General features: G+C 41.3%; 1 protein-coding gene across 2 annotated transcripts in view; it reads right to left on the bottom strand.

Annotated features, from left to right (window-relative positions):
- Positions 1–2,280: 2,280 nt before the first annotated feature.
- The window catches only part of LOC137288290 (protein sidekick-2-like), a 29,044-nt gene continuing 14,883 nt past the window's right edge, over positions 2,281–16,441 (bottom strand). The window contains exons 4-16 of one of the 2 annotated variants that reach the window (XM_067820777.1): positions 15,890–16,033; positions 15,095–15,196; positions 13,511–13,786; positions 10,987–11,289; positions 9,254–9,562; positions 8,440–8,559; positions 8,151–8,175; positions 7,555–7,601; positions 7,152–7,265; positions 6,498–6,557; positions 6,048–6,143; positions 5,108–5,200; positions 3,911–4,016 (exon numbers count right to left, since the gene is read on the bottom strand). In XM_067820777.1, coding sequence (XP_067676878.1) covers positions 3,994–4,016; positions 5,108–5,200; positions 6,048–6,143; positions 6,498–6,557; positions 7,152–7,265; positions 7,555–7,601; positions 8,151–8,175; positions 8,440–8,559; positions 9,254–9,562; positions 10,987–11,289; positions 13,511–13,786; positions 15,095–15,196; positions 15,890–16,033 — 1,712 coding nt within the window. In that variant the 3' untranslated portion in view covers positions 3,911–3,993. Of the gene's footprint in view, positions 4,017–5,107; positions 5,201–6,047; positions 6,144–6,497; positions 6,558–7,151; positions 7,266–7,554; positions 7,602–8,150; positions 8,176–8,439; positions 8,560–9,253; positions 9,563–10,986; positions 11,290–13,510; positions 13,787–15,094; positions 15,197–15,889; positions 16,034–16,441 lie in introns of both variants that reach the window. The other variant, XM_067820779.1, reaches the window with a different exon arrangement.

Below are 16,441 nucleotides of genomic sequence, written 5' to 3'. Positions count from 1 at the left end.
GTTTATTATATAACCCGAACATTGTCTGTCAAAGAATTAAAAGAAGATTTAGCCATAAAAGATCTCGGATTATTATGTATATCATCCTCCAATAGTCACTACAGTGAGTGACTACCAATGTCGGGAATCGAACCCGTGTTTTCGGCGTAGCGAGCGAACGCTATGACCATCAGGGGACCCCTATTTGTCTGTCAGTGAGTTTAGTTTTACGCCGTTTTAGCAACATTTCAGCAATATCACGGCAGGGGAAACCATGTGGGGAATCGAACCCAAGTCTTCGACATGACGAGTGAATACTCTCACCACTCGCCTACCTCACCGCTCCTGAGCCTGTTTGACACTTACGTTTGTGACATTAGATATGTTTTCATTTATTCAGAAGTTCAGAACACGGTAATTCCCGATAATTCACAATAATTCCCGATTCCTTTTATAGCATGGATAGCATAGTGGTTAAAGCGTTCGCTCGTCACGCCGAAAGACGGCTTCGATTCCTCACATGGAATCTGTTATTGCTGGAATATTATTATAAAGGCGTAAAGGTGGACTCCCTTAAGTTAGATAAGATCTTATTACACGTTTTTGTTAGTGATGCGTGAATTTATATCAAGTTTTCTTTCAAACGTTATAAAAGTTTGACTCGATTGACATATGACTCTTTAGGTCGAGGTTAGCTCTGTAAGTAATTTATTTCCGTTTGTCTGTGTCAAGAGTTCGATTGTCTCCATATTGTCTGCATCTTCTCAGTCTATGTTATGACCACGACCAAGTTAAAAGTCAGATGCCCCAAGCCACACTAATGTAATGATGTATGGTGCTCATAACCAGGCACACTGTTCGCTGACGGGGCTACGTATAGTACAATCATGTTGTAACCACTGGCTTAATAACAGTGTTAGCATCTACACGGAAACGTCGCTCTCATTGTGACGATGAAGGTGTTCATCCATATATGGATATCTTCCACTGAAGGTCGCTCTGACATGACCTCGTTATGACGTGGTTTATTTCCTCGTTTAGCGTAGAGAGAAGGACGATGTGATTTTAATGAGACCCTTCAGAGTGATTTGATTTCACCAGGATTCAGGGATATAATTTAGTTGATTAACAACAATTACCTTATTAGGACTTAGAGCCAAGGCCTTGATCCACAAAGCCTTCGTAAAGTTAAGACCTGTCGTAACTCAATGGTTTATTGATCATAGACGTACGAGTATGGCAGCGCTATGAACGTTCTGTGGACAGGGACTCAAAGCGATGATCGTAAGATTATGGCGTAAGGTGTCCTCTTGCTTAGGCAGATTCTGTCAAAACAGGTCTTTCACATAGCCAAAGTGGGATTTGTCTAACAAGGGTTAGTGTTTTGATAACACTTAGTCTAGATGAGTCATAGTTTATATCAACAAAGTCCTCAGTTAGTGACATTAGTAACCTTTGTATCATACTGAGGTATTGTTTGAATTTCGTCATAGTTTGCATATATGCTTGATAACAGTTTCAGGTGTTTGTTTGTGTGTTTGAATATACTTTATTCAAAATTGGGCTCAGACTAATCAGCTTTTTAAAGTCTGCTCCGAAAAGTTACATGAAGAAAAACACGTGTAATGGACAATGAACAGAGGAAATCAGTTTAACAGCAGTTTTCTGTTACAGGGGTTACATTTTGTATTGTCCGATGAAATAACGCATAGATGTTTAGTATGCTGATATATCGGATCATTTGAAACATCACAAAATTTAGGGTGGCTATTATCTAGGGCTCAGTATATATATATATATATATATATATATATATATATATATATATATATATATATATATATATATATATATATATATGAGAGAGAGAGACAGAGAGAGACGCATATAAACTAGTATATATATATATATATATACACACACACACACACATACACACACACACACACGTGTGTGTGTATGTGCGTGCCTGTGTGGTGTGTGTGTGTGTGTGTGTGTGGTGTGTGGTGTGTGGTGTGTGGTGTGGTGAAAGGTGACGTAAAAAATGTTAACATGTGAATATATAGGTACAGACTCACGCATCACCTAATTATCTGACTCGCATCTCTCACGTAGCCATAGTGCAATGTTGTCTTGTTGGGAACATTCTGGCTACGTGAGAGTGAACAAATCGTAAATCTATATTAAAGTATTGCAGTTACGACCTCCTTAGCGTTAAGATCGCTTTGTAAAACCGTGTCCTGCCGATTGTTCTAAAACGTATAGCTCTATGACCTCTATCAAGAATGAAGAAATCGAAAATACGTTACAAAAGGATTTATTGGTATAACAATAATGTGACAACAATATTCCGTTTCATTTGCATAAATTTGCATATATTTACAAAGCTGTCATGAACATATTGTCAGTTTGAAATCTTTCATGAACGTATTCTTGAAATATATAAACACACTTTACAGATAAATGTATCCGCTAATATCACACATTCCTCATTTTAGTCTTACTGCACCGTACTGACATGTTATAGTGTGTACTTCTATTGACACACGGGGGCGCGGGGTAGCCTAGTGGTTACAGCGTTCGATTGTCACGCCGACGGTCCAGATTCGATTCCCCATATGTGTGCAGTGTGTGAAGCGGATATCTGGCGTCATGTTGCTAGAATATTGCTAAACGGCGTCAAAACCAACCCGCCCACTCTATCGACACTGGTATGAGACAGGCAGCCTGTCGATATACATCCAGAAAGGTTATTAAATACTGAGCTGTCAACTATATGAAGGTGCTCTTCACTGTGTTCTGATTGAAGTCTTGCTAAAGGCACCATTAAACGAAGCAAGATAAAATATATAAATTCAAATCAAATAATAATAAGAAAATAATAATAAATAAAACCCTAAAAAGAACAATCGCAAAACAAAAACAGTATAAGTTAAGAAAGATTATTCGGCGCCATTCAACGTTTTATGTAATCCTGAAAGTACGTAACCCTGTTTCTCGCAGCTGCGACTCCATGATATTGTGTAGATGCGACTCTATGATATTTTTGACCTATGTTGAAATTATTAACCAATGATATTTTCAACTACAATTGCTGCGGTACTGGTGGTTGTTCCGCTACCGGTATTGAGTTAAACTAGCGGTAATATGTGATTCTTGTACAGCTTGGCCAGGCTGTGTGTTGTCCAAAGAAAGACAAATATAACGTTACAAGAGACATCTATGGGTACACATTTGTTTTTTGTGTGACTCACATGATGCCACAGAGAGTTGTTTAACGTCGCACTCAGCAATGTTTCAGCTATATGGCGGCGGTCTCTAAATAACCGAATCTGGATCAGACAATCCAGTGATCAACAACATGGACATCGATCTACGCAACTGGGATACGATGACATGTGTCAACCAAGTCGGCGAGTCTGATCATCCGATCCCGTTAGTCGCCTCTTACGACAAGCAAGTACTACAGAAGACCAGTGCCAACGCAGATCCTCACCGGAGAGGATAGAATATGAGCTACTGAGTCAGCGAGCTTGACAACCATATCTTTTTAGGTGTACGAATTTGTGCTGGGCCACCTGTTGTCTGACCCGGAATCTTCAACGTCCGCTCAACACTCGGCAGCATTTCAGCTACACTGACGAACACCGGAAATACAGCAGGTTAACGATGCTGGCATGGAGACCGATGATGAGCAGATCCTTGCATCAGAGGGCATTACATTCATTATTGTGTATACTAGCTTTACAGACACTCTTTCATACCAGATTTACATTCATTATTGCACGCCAATATTACATCATTCATTATTGCACGCCAGCAACACATTCATTGTTGCATGCCAGCATTAAATGCATTATTGCATGCTAGCTTTACAGCCATTCTTGCATACCAGCACTACATCTATCCATCACACGGATAGTCAATCCATTGTTGTATACACTATACACTACACTACACTACACCGGTATTTGCGTTGAAAGAAGTTGGCAGTTTCTTCTCGCCCAGTGTTGATCATGAATTGGCGTAGAGTTCCTCTGCAACGGAAACGTAAGTGATTAATGGCTGGGAGAATAACGACATTGTGATATAGTGGAACCCAAATAAATCGTACACATTTCCTGGAATAAAGAATGGATAGATATTCATTTTCAGGTTCAACTTTTTCTGAAACAATATTATCATAGAGATGGATCTCGCTCCATGGAGAGTTCGTAAAATCTTCAGATCGCCAGATCAGATATGGAGGTTGCAACTCCCTTAGTGCCAAGTTTTGACAGTAGGCTAGGATTCCGATACACAAAACGTTCGCAGCTACGTAACTATAGAGTTACGACAGGTCGTAACGTTAAGAACGTTTTGGTCGGGACAAAGATCTTTAAGTGACAAATACAGTTATGGTAAAATGGGAATATCACGAGTATGGTGGATCAAACTGACTGCCATTTCCAACGAAACACAATAAAGGTCAAAGCATTATCAATAATTTAGTTCCCTGTAACAGCTTATTGAAAGAGTGAGTGAGATAGTAACGTTTTACACCACGTTAGCGATATTTCAGCAATATCACGGCGGGGGACACCAAAAATGGGCTTCACACATTGTACCCATATGAGGAATCGAACCCGGGCCATCGGAGTGACGAGTAACCGCTAAATTGCCTCACCTCCCCCTCTAACTGAAATTAAATTGTAAACTATTTTAAAGTACATTTCCCCATCATTCATTCCTATCGTACTTTGGTGTGAAAATGTTTTGGGTTAATTAAGACTGGTGTGGAAAATGAATTTCAACATCCTTACTTCAGTGTTTGATGTGTAAATTTACTGACATCATGTCTAGGATACCTACAATCTACTGTGTGAATGAAAGCATATTTTGAAGAATTAAGTGAAATACTATTCATTAATAAAGCAGAATGTTTTGCTCAGTGCTGACTGAGTGATTGCCGGGTTGGTTTATGAAAATAATATAGCTATATATAATATATGATATTTTCAACTAAAAATCCAACACATCAACATTTGGGTACTTCATTTGTTCAACAGTATATTAACGTTCATGAGTTAATGTTGAAGAGGAAGCAAACAGCATGCATGCTAAGCGTCAAAAAATGGCTACTCCAAACCTGTATAATATTGTATTTCAGTATTTTGGTATGCATCCGGCCTGTGTTTATGGCGTCGAACATGCCTGTTTTTGACATGCGCAGAATCATTTCCTGAAAGTACAGTTAGGTTGGATACATATGATAAGAAGCACCTTACCAGTACGCTGGAGTGAGTGAGTTTGGTTTTACGCCACCTTTAGCAAAATCCCAAAAATATGAACACCAGAAATGGACCTCACGCATTGTACCCATGTGGAGAACTCGGGTCTTCAGCGTGACGAAAAGACGCTTTAACCGCTAGGCTACCTCGCCGTTCCCGATATGCTAGACAAATATGTCTGTGCCAGACATGCCCAGAAGTGACGGACCAACCTCAACAATGTTAATGTCATGCAACGTACATATCACATTGTACCTTGCCTGGCACCCGTACAATGCTTGACACCCGTACCTTGCTTGAAACCCGTACCCTGGTTGACACCCGTACCCTGGTTGACACCTGTACCCTATGTGACACTTGATCGTATTTTGCTTGACAGCAGTATCTTGCTTGAAATCCGTACCTTGCTTGAAATCCGTACCTTACTTGATACCCGTACCCTTCTTGACACCCGTACTTAACTTGACATCTGTATCTTGCTTTACACCCATCCCCTTCTTCAGACCAGTACCTTGCTTGACACCTGTAGGTAGCTTACTTGGCACCCGTAACCTGGTTGACACCCATACCTTGACTCGATACCCCGACCGGCAATGATGGCATTTTCTATGTTCAATACTACACGTTGATGTAAATGAGGGTTGAATGTGTACAAGCTTAGAGTGAATGCACATATCAGTAGATGAGGAGAATTTATACACACTAGGATGCATATATCCATATGTAAGTACATATGGGAGTACATATACATGTAGAGTATATATGGGAAAGCATTTTTGAAAATAATACGACTTATACCCTGTGTGGCCCTATTCTCATAACCCTCGGTTTGGTCTTTGGCTTTTCCTTGCTTCTTTTTCTTTTTGTTTTCTTTCTTGTCTTTGGGTTCTTTTTCTGGAAACAACAACAACAACAAATAAAAATCCAGAATGAGTGAGAAAGAGAGGCATTCAAGCATGTTGTACATGTTCTACACACCATGCCTTTAAAATTCAATAGTGTTGTGTGATTTGTGTGAGTGTGTGAGTGAGTGTGATCTGTCAGTCTATGTGGCCATGTTGGCAAGCATCAACCACGTCAGCGAATCTGACCTCACGATCCCATCGCTATGAAGGAGTTATAATAAGAGGCTGTCACCCAAGACAAACACATGCATAGTCTAGTCAAGTTCATTGTCTCTCTGCCAAAATGAATTGGCATTGTGCTCTGTTCAATGGAAAAAGAAGAGGATGTTTGTTTCAAGCTTACCGTTTTCTTTAAGACCAGAGAGGTTCATGTAAACTTCGGGTGAGACTGCACCTGGTGAATCTGCAATGCACCATCATCTTCATCATCATCATCATCATCATCATCATCATCAATAGTGACTAGTATGAATGGAAAAAGAGGCTGACTCAGGCATGCTTATTTTTCAAGGCAAGAACAGATAGTCTAGGTTCAAATTCTAATTCGTACTGGTTAGGATTCTTGCTTTGTCAGCACAATTCCATGCTTGAAGTAATGAACGTCTAAAATTGTTGCTGCCCATACTCATTATTAAGCAGCCCGGATATAGCTGAAATACTGCCAGAAGGGCGCACAACCTAACTTATAACAACTCACTCATAAACTCACCCACTACTCAGCCCCTCAGTCATACACAGACCATATCCTCACCTACTACCCACCCACCCCCAAATCACCCACCCCCAACTCACTCATCTCTCTACTCCCACCAACCACCAACCCACCCACTCAGTCACACATTCAACCACCAATCCACCCACCGTATCCTTACCAGTCAACTCTCCGACTCACTCACCCACCCCTTACTCATTCATCGACCCTGTACTCACCCATCAACCCATTCAGCCCTTCTTTCATCCAACTACAATATCCTTACTAACCAACTGTCTCACTTACTATTCTGTGGATGGTTGTAGTTCTGGTATACCGGTGCATTGTTCAGGTCATCATACATCTCCGGCGAATCCTTTTCACGGGTGTTTACGTCCAGGTGAGAATAATGGGACATACCTAGGTCAATAAAAATATTCACACATACACTGGGATGATAGCCACAAAGTCATTTCTTATTCGCACCATTCGTATATTTTCTGAGATATTTGTCTTTTTAAAGAAACGTCATCTGGATGTTGACATGGAGAATTAGGTGATTGATCGTGTTGTGACATACCTAGAGAATGGGGTGATTGTGTGTGTTGACATGCTGACATGATGACGTATCTGAACTATAATGTGATCATGTGTGTGTTCACTTGCCTGGACAATAAGGCCGTTATGCATGGTTCACTTATTGACATACCTGCATTTTCAACCGATTGTGGGTCGTATTCTGAATTGTTGATCTTTCTAAGAATCAAGCAAAACAAGTGAGTCATAGCGATAACGAGAGTTGAGAAAAGACAACACAGGATGATCTTCTCAAAAGCTTTCCATGTCATGCATATTTTCTCCTTACTATACAATATCTTTCGGGCCAATTATACATGTCAACCTTACACTATGATCGGTATTCGTTGGTTTTGGGTTGTGTACACGGACCCCAGATGGACGTTTTTTTCACTCATTTAGTGAGTGAGTGAGATTAGTTTTACGCCGCTTTTAGCAATATCCCAGCTATATCATGGCGGAGGACATCAGAACTGGGCTTCAAACATAAGGCGAATCGAACTCGGGCCTTCGGGTTGACGAGCCCACTAGACCACTAAAGTACACCGCTGCTCTGATGCCATATCTCATATCTCAAACATCCTTAACTGCATTTTAAGGTTACATTATTCCCTCAAACGTTGTCGCCTACATCGAGAATCGCATAAAATACAGTACTAGTATTTGATATAAAAACAGTAAAACCCTTTACATCAGCGTTGGTTATAGTTAAAATGCATATGAACTTACAGTCCAGTTTTCTTCTTTTCCTTATCTGCAAAGTGGAGTCATAATAAGTGAATTCACGTTTCACGTTATTTCTGCTATTTCAGTAGGTATATTTACGTATATTTAGCTAAGCTAAGTAACTCGGGTAAATTGTAGTCGTTTGTTTAAATGACAAAATGTGATAAACTCGTGACTTCATGAACAATGGATGACGTCATCTCGCATTTTCCTCAACAATACAACAGAGAGACGTCTTTAGATTTCATGGGTTATAGACGTCATAATGCGCATGCGCAGTTATCTTACTTACTTCTCATTGGTCGAACCACTTTAATCCACAGCACTAGGCACCCAATGATTACTGCTACAAGAAGGATGGCTATTGCAAGGCCTATCCCAATCCCAGCCTCGCCCGACAACTGTTCTGGCACTATAAATAATAATAAAAAACCAATAAAACAAAACACTGTAAGCGCCACTTGTGGTATTCAGATCGTTCTTCGCCTCAGTTACCTCCGTCAGCTTCCGGTTCAACGGAGTGAAGGAACAAGAATAAGCAGAAATTAAAAAAAAGAAATATCATATTGCCTAATTTTAGCATGAACCTGTTGGAGTTTATTTGTCTTATCTGTTGTCGTTATTGTTAAACGTTTCCTAGAATTTATTCTACATAAATCACTTCTAGCGTAGTGGGCGAATGAAGCAAGGGAGCTAACTCTAAAAGTATTGCAAATGAAATAATGCCCTCTTGTTCCTTCATTCCGCTGAACCGCATGCTGACACGGGGATTGGAGATGAAAAACGTGATAAACCACGAATTGTCCTTAAATGTTGAATAAAATATATTTCACGTGAGTAATTAGTCAACATGGGGTTGGAAATCTGAAAGCACAAACCATTGAAGAAGTGGGTGTATACCTGATGGTGGTGATATCTTATTTTGCCATGAAAAATAGTTTTCGACCGAAGCGATGGACATGCGTTGCCAACATTTGCTGGCTTCGCTCGCGTATAAGAAGACTGGTCATATTCTTTTCCTGCGCAACCGTATTTGCACTACGGTTTGCCTGTGAACTATGCTATCATCCATGTGATGAAGTATGTGACAATAATCGAATTCCTACCTAACGTCGTGAGGTTGATGCTGTTGGAATATTCACTGTTCCCAAAAGTGTTGTTGGAGAATATTCTAACGGTGTACGTTCTACCAGGGTGGATGTCTGATATGGTTGCCTTCACCACATTCTTCCGACCGGGGTCTTCAATCATGGCTGTCTTCTGTGTCCAGACCCGCCTCTCCCTGTCCAGTGTGGTCTGGTACTGTAGGTGATACTGTTGCCGAGCACCGCCGTCGAAGGCCGATGTCCAGCGTACGGTGATGGAATCTGTCGTCACTTTAGCCGCTTCTAGGTCTTGAACCCTGAACGGCGCCGCTTAACAAACAACATATCTAATTTAGAGAGAGTGAGTTTAGTTTCAAGCAGCTTTCAGCAATATTGCTGTAAATTATCGAGTCTAAACCAGACAATCCAGTGATGAACAGCATGAACATCGATCTGCGCAATTGGGAACCGATGACATGCCTGACCACCGTATTCCGTTAGTTACGACACGCATGGGTTGATGAAGATCAATATTCTAGCCGGAAGAATACATTTATATAGATCTGACATACAACTTGAATAATGTGAGTTAGTGAGTTTCGTTTTGCGCTTTTAGCAATATTCCAGACATACCAGGGCGGGGGTCACAAAATGGATTCAACACATCGAACCAATGTGTGAAATCAAACCGGGTTATCGTAGAGACGAACTACTAGGATAACTCCTAACATAGGTGTAATGTTTGAAACACACTTCTGGTGTCCTACGCCGTGATATTGCTGGAATATTGCAAACAGCGGCGTAGAACCAGACTCATGTGCATATATATTAGGCTAACTTATTGCCCCTGTTGATTCTAGACTATGTGAGTACTCTTCTACTCTTTTATTAGCAACATTCCAGCCTCACGACTTTGCAGGAAACCAGAAATAGTTATCGGAAATTTAAAGGTTGCGGTATCAGCGTAAGGAGCAAAGGCTTATACCAATGAACTACCAAATACATTAATTTTTCATTTGGTTACAACTGGTGAGTCAAACACAATAATACCACGACGGTGTGACCGGAAATGGCCCGAGAGCGTCACGACCCCAATCGAGTTATTCGAGAGTCCGGCAAAGATTGGGTACCCGGTAGGATGATTACTTTTAACCATCTTGTGAATCACAAGCAGCTAGGGTTAAACATTGATCCATAGTGAGCGAGTATGGTTTTAAGACGCCTTTTACAATATTCAGTCGCATGAAATTTCGAACCCTCGTCATGCTAAGATAGTCGTACGTGCCATACATTAAAATACGGCCATCTTAACTCTAATCCAGGCGTCCTGCAAACTAACAGTTGAAAGATCCTGAAATAGGCTTCAGTCACTGTATTCATGTGGGGAATCGAACCCGGGTATTCGGCGTGACGAGAGAACTCTTTAACTACTAGTCCACCCCACCGCCCCTGTTGTACACGAAAGTTGCTGACATAAAACACCTTATCTTCAGACTCATGACATAATTATTTACAATACAGTTTCTTATTTGTGACGTGTTTTGAAACAATTAAACCCGTAAACCCATTCTTGGTCTCGAAACGTTCGTAGCCCTAAGAATTCAACACTTTGATCGGAGTAAATTATCGAAGCTCGTAAGGCTACAAACGTTTCGAGAATAGCTAGCCAGGGTTATAAATATGGTTGTACTGCTTATCAGTTCGTTCATGATTTCATAAAAAATAATTTTAAACATCAAACCACAAACTCTTACTTTGAGAACGAAGCCAGTAATTTAGAGTTGTCGCCCCTTCTCCGTTCATGACCTCAAGGATATACTGAGCGTAGTCGTCAGCGTTTTCTACTGTGACGTTCAGCGATGTCATCAAGTTTTTCTTGATTATTGCAATATGGTCAGACCTGTTCTGCAATTCTCTAACGAAACCAGTATCTGGATATTTGATCTTCCACGTATACTGAGGAGGAGGGTCGGCGATGACGTTGACGGTGAATATCGCAGACTCGGACACCATCTTGGTCACATTTTGAGGACTGCTTGTTCGCTGACGTGGCTTGCCTGGTTAGAAAGAACATTTCACTAGTTGATAGAGAGAACAGTCCCAATAATTTTGTTCTTGGTGTCAATGTGGTACTGAATGAACCAGACAAATTGTTATGACTGAATAGGGATGGGTAAGACAGAGTATTTTCATACTGCGATTGGAAAGCAAATAAAAAATACAAAAAACTAAAAAAAACCCCAAAATACTTATAATTAACTTACGAAGACAATAAATTCTTTACCCTTGATTAAGCTTTAATGAAAACTTTTAATCATGTCAAAATGAAGACAACAATGAACACTGTAACATCAACATAGTGGTAATAGTTTCTCCACTCTTCCAAAAGCCCCGGGACTATATAACTTGACCTGGTTATCAGAGATCACTAGTCATTAATGAATAAATATTTATAATATTCAGATCCAAAACACTGCAAAACACCTGAACAAAAATGAAGAACACAACTCCAAACCAAAAAACTTAACTTGATTTCCAGTGTGAACAACGTGTTACGAAGTTTTCCGATTGCATGTCGAAAATGGCGGTTTTCGATCAGGGTATCGAAATACGTATCGATTTCATGTCTGAACCGATAAATACGGGTAAACCGGTTTTATTGCGCAGCCCCATAACTGAATCATGATCTCTTCCGAGGTAACCCAAGTTGTACTTGTGGAAATGTTTGTGAAAATTCTTATCATTATCTATTTGACTGTCAGTTATATAGTCAAAAGAGAACTACCAGGATGTGAGTGAGTGAGTTTAGTTTTACGCCGCACTCAACAATATTCCAGCTACATGGCAGCGATCTGTAAATAATCTAGTGTGGACCAGACAATCCAGTGATCAACAACATGAGCATCGATCTGCGCAATTGTCAAGCAAGTCAGCGAGCCTGACCAGTCGATCCTGTTAGTCGCCTTTTATGGCAAACATGGGTTGCTGAAGGCCTGTTCTACACTAGAGACCTTCACGGGTCAGAACTACCATGATGACTAATTTCCGCAGTGTTGCCAATCTGAATATAAACACAGAGTTACCATTCCATGGCAATGCAGATCTGACTGTTCATATAAATCAGAACATATTTAGAACTGTTCTACAATATATCTGTCAGTCAAACTGATTTTGATAAATTGTTGCAAGTGTTCCACTCTTTTTCATCTTTCTGTTCTTGTCTGTCCATCTCAATTGTATAATGAATGTAAAAATATTATGTAAATACTACGTAGAGGGTGTATAAGTTGCATAATTTGTATCCAATCCTTTTCTCATGAATAAAACAGTTTCTTCCCCCATCATTGAGTGTAACAAAGGGGGAACAACTAATAATTCATTTTCAAAGTCCTGTAGGTTTGAGGACACATTAAGAATACACGACTATTCTGTTCATTTGCCGCAAACTACAACATACATAAATTTGCAGTCAAATGAGGTGATATATTTCGCCATCCTTTTCAAAATGTATGAAACGACGAAAGTATTTTAACTGACGCAGGTGTCGTCATTGTTATCATAGATCCCAGAAGATAGCATGGAGTACTAATTTGTGAAAGTAGCCCTTCAGTAATCTGTAATTCACTATTAGCTCTGTCTTAATGTTTCGTGTAAGTTAGCTCTGGACATTAGGTTAAAGTGTTCGTCACGCTACTGAAGACGTCAAGTATAGCATTCACAGTCATAACTCATCTCACTCACTCTACCACCCACCCATCCACTCACTCACTTACACACACTTACTAACTCTGCCACCCACCCACCCACGCACTCACTCCCACTCCCGCTCCCGCTCCCACACTCAGTAGCTCATTCGTTTACTCACTCACTCCCACTCACTCACTCCCACTCACTCACTCATTCGTTCACTCATTCGCTCACTCACTCACTCATTCGTTCACTCATTCGCTTACTCACTCACTCCCACTCACTCACTTGTTCAATCATTCGCTTACTTACTCATCCACCCACGTACCTACAAACTTTATACTCACACAATACACGCGGTGTTTTCGTGACCTCACTCACTCACTCACTCACTCACTCACTTTATACTCACACAATATACGCAGTGTTTTCGTGACCTCACTCACACACTCACTCACTTTATACTCACACAATATGTACAGTGTTTTCGTGACCTCACTCACTCACTTTATACTCACACAATACCCGCGGTGTTTTCGTGACCTCACTCACTCACTCACTCACTCACTCACTCACTCACTTTATACTCACACAATACACGCAATGTTGTGCTGTCCTCCTTCGGTGACCGCTGAACCTTTGTATTAACTGCTTTACATCGATAAGTTCCTGTGTCGGAACACCTGGCTTTGAAAGTGGTTGAGGCCGATGTGCTCGATGTGCTGGTTCTGGTCACCGGGGCGGATGGTCCGGTGATGGTCAGTGTAGGAGTTGGAACGCTGCTAACTCTGCAGGAGATGGTCACCGTTTGATTCTCCTTCACTGTAGTGTTCTTCACTGATATCTCCATCCTCGGGACATCTAGGTCTGAAGAACAAGAGAAGGAAATATGACAAGTATCCTTAATACGTGCTAGTTTGCTAGTGTTCAGCGTCCGGCCTGATCAACGAGCGACAAGCCAGGGCTGCCTAATGTAATTCTAATCTTCACAGAGATTATACCTGACATTCGACACCGTGTCATGTCTCTTTCGGCAAGAAAGGGCAGCTCAATGCTATTCTAATCTTCACAAGTTAGAACCCTTGGTGTAATCGTTGAAATGGTTACAATTAGCTGAACACTGTTCATAGTTCCTCTTCACATTGAGAGGCATTCCTGACACTACCTTCCGTAAGTTTAACCTACAACAGACATCTCACGGCAACCCTGTCTATCAGTTACAAATCTGGACGAATATCGCCAGTATCGTGAGCGAGTGAGTGGGTTTGGTTTTACACCGCTTTTAGCAACTGTCCTGCAATATCGCGGCGGGGAAAGTATCAATGGGCTTCACACGTTGTACCCATGTGGAGAAGCAAACCCGAGGCATCGGCGTGACGAGCGAACGCTTTAACCAGTAGGCTACCCCTATCATCCCTCCGCCATTATAATGCTAGTTTCTGTACGTAGAATGAATGCACAGCGGAAAAACGAATCTTCGCAAACCTGTGTACCAGTATTCAAAGAAAGAGTAAGCTTGCATGAAAATGTCAGCGAGAAAAAGTGGTTGGCAATAGGTTCTGAGGAATCGTGAGCAGGGACATTGCCCTATAGGGTCGTTTTGGCTTTTAGATGGTGCTAGGCATTTAGGCATGTATATGTGAAAGCATTTGTTATTCCGTGACTCACGGCTGTAAATGGATGTCTGGAGTTTGGGGAGTATCTGTCTGTCGTGGCACATCACCTTACCGTTCACCAGGATACCATCAGTCATATATGAGACGTATTTCAAGTCCCGTGAAGATCCAGGGTAGAATAGTCTTCAGCAACCCATGCTTGCTACCATGCTCGTCGGGAGAGGCGACTAAAGGGATAGGGTGGCCAGACTGACTTGGTTGAAACATGTCATCGGTTCCCATTTGTGCAGATCGATGCTCATGCTGTTGATAACTGGATTGTCTAGTTCAGGGTGCAGCGTAAAACTAAACTCACCCGTTTTAACAAACCAAGGCTTCGAAGTGGGACACCCCAGGTTACCACGGAACAGAAGGATAGGTACATCCAGGTATTTCATTTGCGGAATCGAACTGTTACAGTAACTGCAGCTGCAAGCGCAGTGCAATATTTGCATATCGTAACAACACATTGACTGACTGACACACTCACTCACTCACTCACTGATGTAGTCATACGTACAATTTATCGTTACGGCGACTGTCCCCGTAGCACTTCCTCTGGAGTTAGTTGCCGTGCACGTGTATGTCCCTGCATCAGCACGCTCAGCCCTGTTCTTGTTCACTGTGAAGGACAATCACATGATGAAAGTTATCGAGTTAAGTTTATAACATATGCTACACCTGACCACTTTCTAAATGACAATGTGCATTCAGAGAATCTGGGATTACAACCATCATATGATTCTGTCACACATAAAAGTGAACTATCTTTGCACTGAATGACCTTACACTAGTGCTGGCTAATAAGATAGACAGAAATATCGTCGAGAGGAAAACAATATGAATGGTTATCGATATAACTAGCATCAACTATAATACGGTTCATAAACCTACTTGACAGAATACTTCTGTCTTTTACCCACACAGTACGGAGTGTTTGATATTGATTTGGACTGCTCCTAAATTCTGTTCAGGGCAATGTTTTGTTAGTACCGCATGTGTACACAAGTCACGACTCCGCAGTTGGTAGAAAGATATCTTTCTGACATTGTTTTGCATATTTGCTTACAGTTACTTCTCCGATAGTTATCGATACTCGATCCATATGTACATAACGATTATCGATCCCCGTGAGCTGTATCGATCCCCGTGAGCTGTATCGATCCCTGTTTTAAGCCATGTGTAGCTAATCAGTATTGGACTATAATCAAACCTGTACTAAATGTTGACAAAGTGAAAGTAGTCCAGTTTATAAAGTAATATAAAACAAACATCCGGATTGTACAGGTTGTTGTTTGGACAAGTTCCAGCCTACCTGACTTGCTGCTGAGAATCGCTGACCCCTTCTTCCACTGTATTGTCGCCGTCGGTAGAGCCTGTGCCGTACACGTCAGTAACAACGGTGTGCCTTCGTTGACGTCGTAGGTACGTCCGCGATTAAGAGTCACGGTCGGTTTATCTAAAGATATCAACCCGAAAAGAGACAGAATGAGTGAGTGAGTTGTGTTTCAAGCCCCTTTTACCAGCACTCTAACAATCACATACCCCGGCGGCTGGGATACCGGATATGGGCTTACCACATTGCAACCGTGTGGGGAAGAGAACTCAGGTCTTCGGTGTGAGGAGTGGAGCTTTAACCACTAGGCTACCCCATCGAGAAACTCACTGAAGACGAGAGAAGCATTGGCATGCATCGAGATGGACTCTCAGAGACCTTATCTGCTTCTTCACATTAAGTTTTCTTCCCAACCATAACTAATCTATCGATCATGTTAACATTGACTCGCTGACGTGGTTGGCACATGCCATCGTGTCCCAACTGCATGTAAGAAATACTCTAAAGATCCGACTAACAGGATCGGGTGGT

Source organism: Haliotis asinina, chromosome 1 (genome assembly GCF_037392515.1).
Source record: "Haliotis asinina isolate JCU_RB_2024 chromosome 1, JCU_Hal_asi_v2, whole genome shotgun sequence".
NCBI lineage: Eukaryota > Metazoa > Mollusca > Gastropoda > Lepetellida > Haliotidae > Haliotis > Haliotis asinina.
This window is presented reverse-complemented; position numbering and strand designations above follow the sequence as displayed.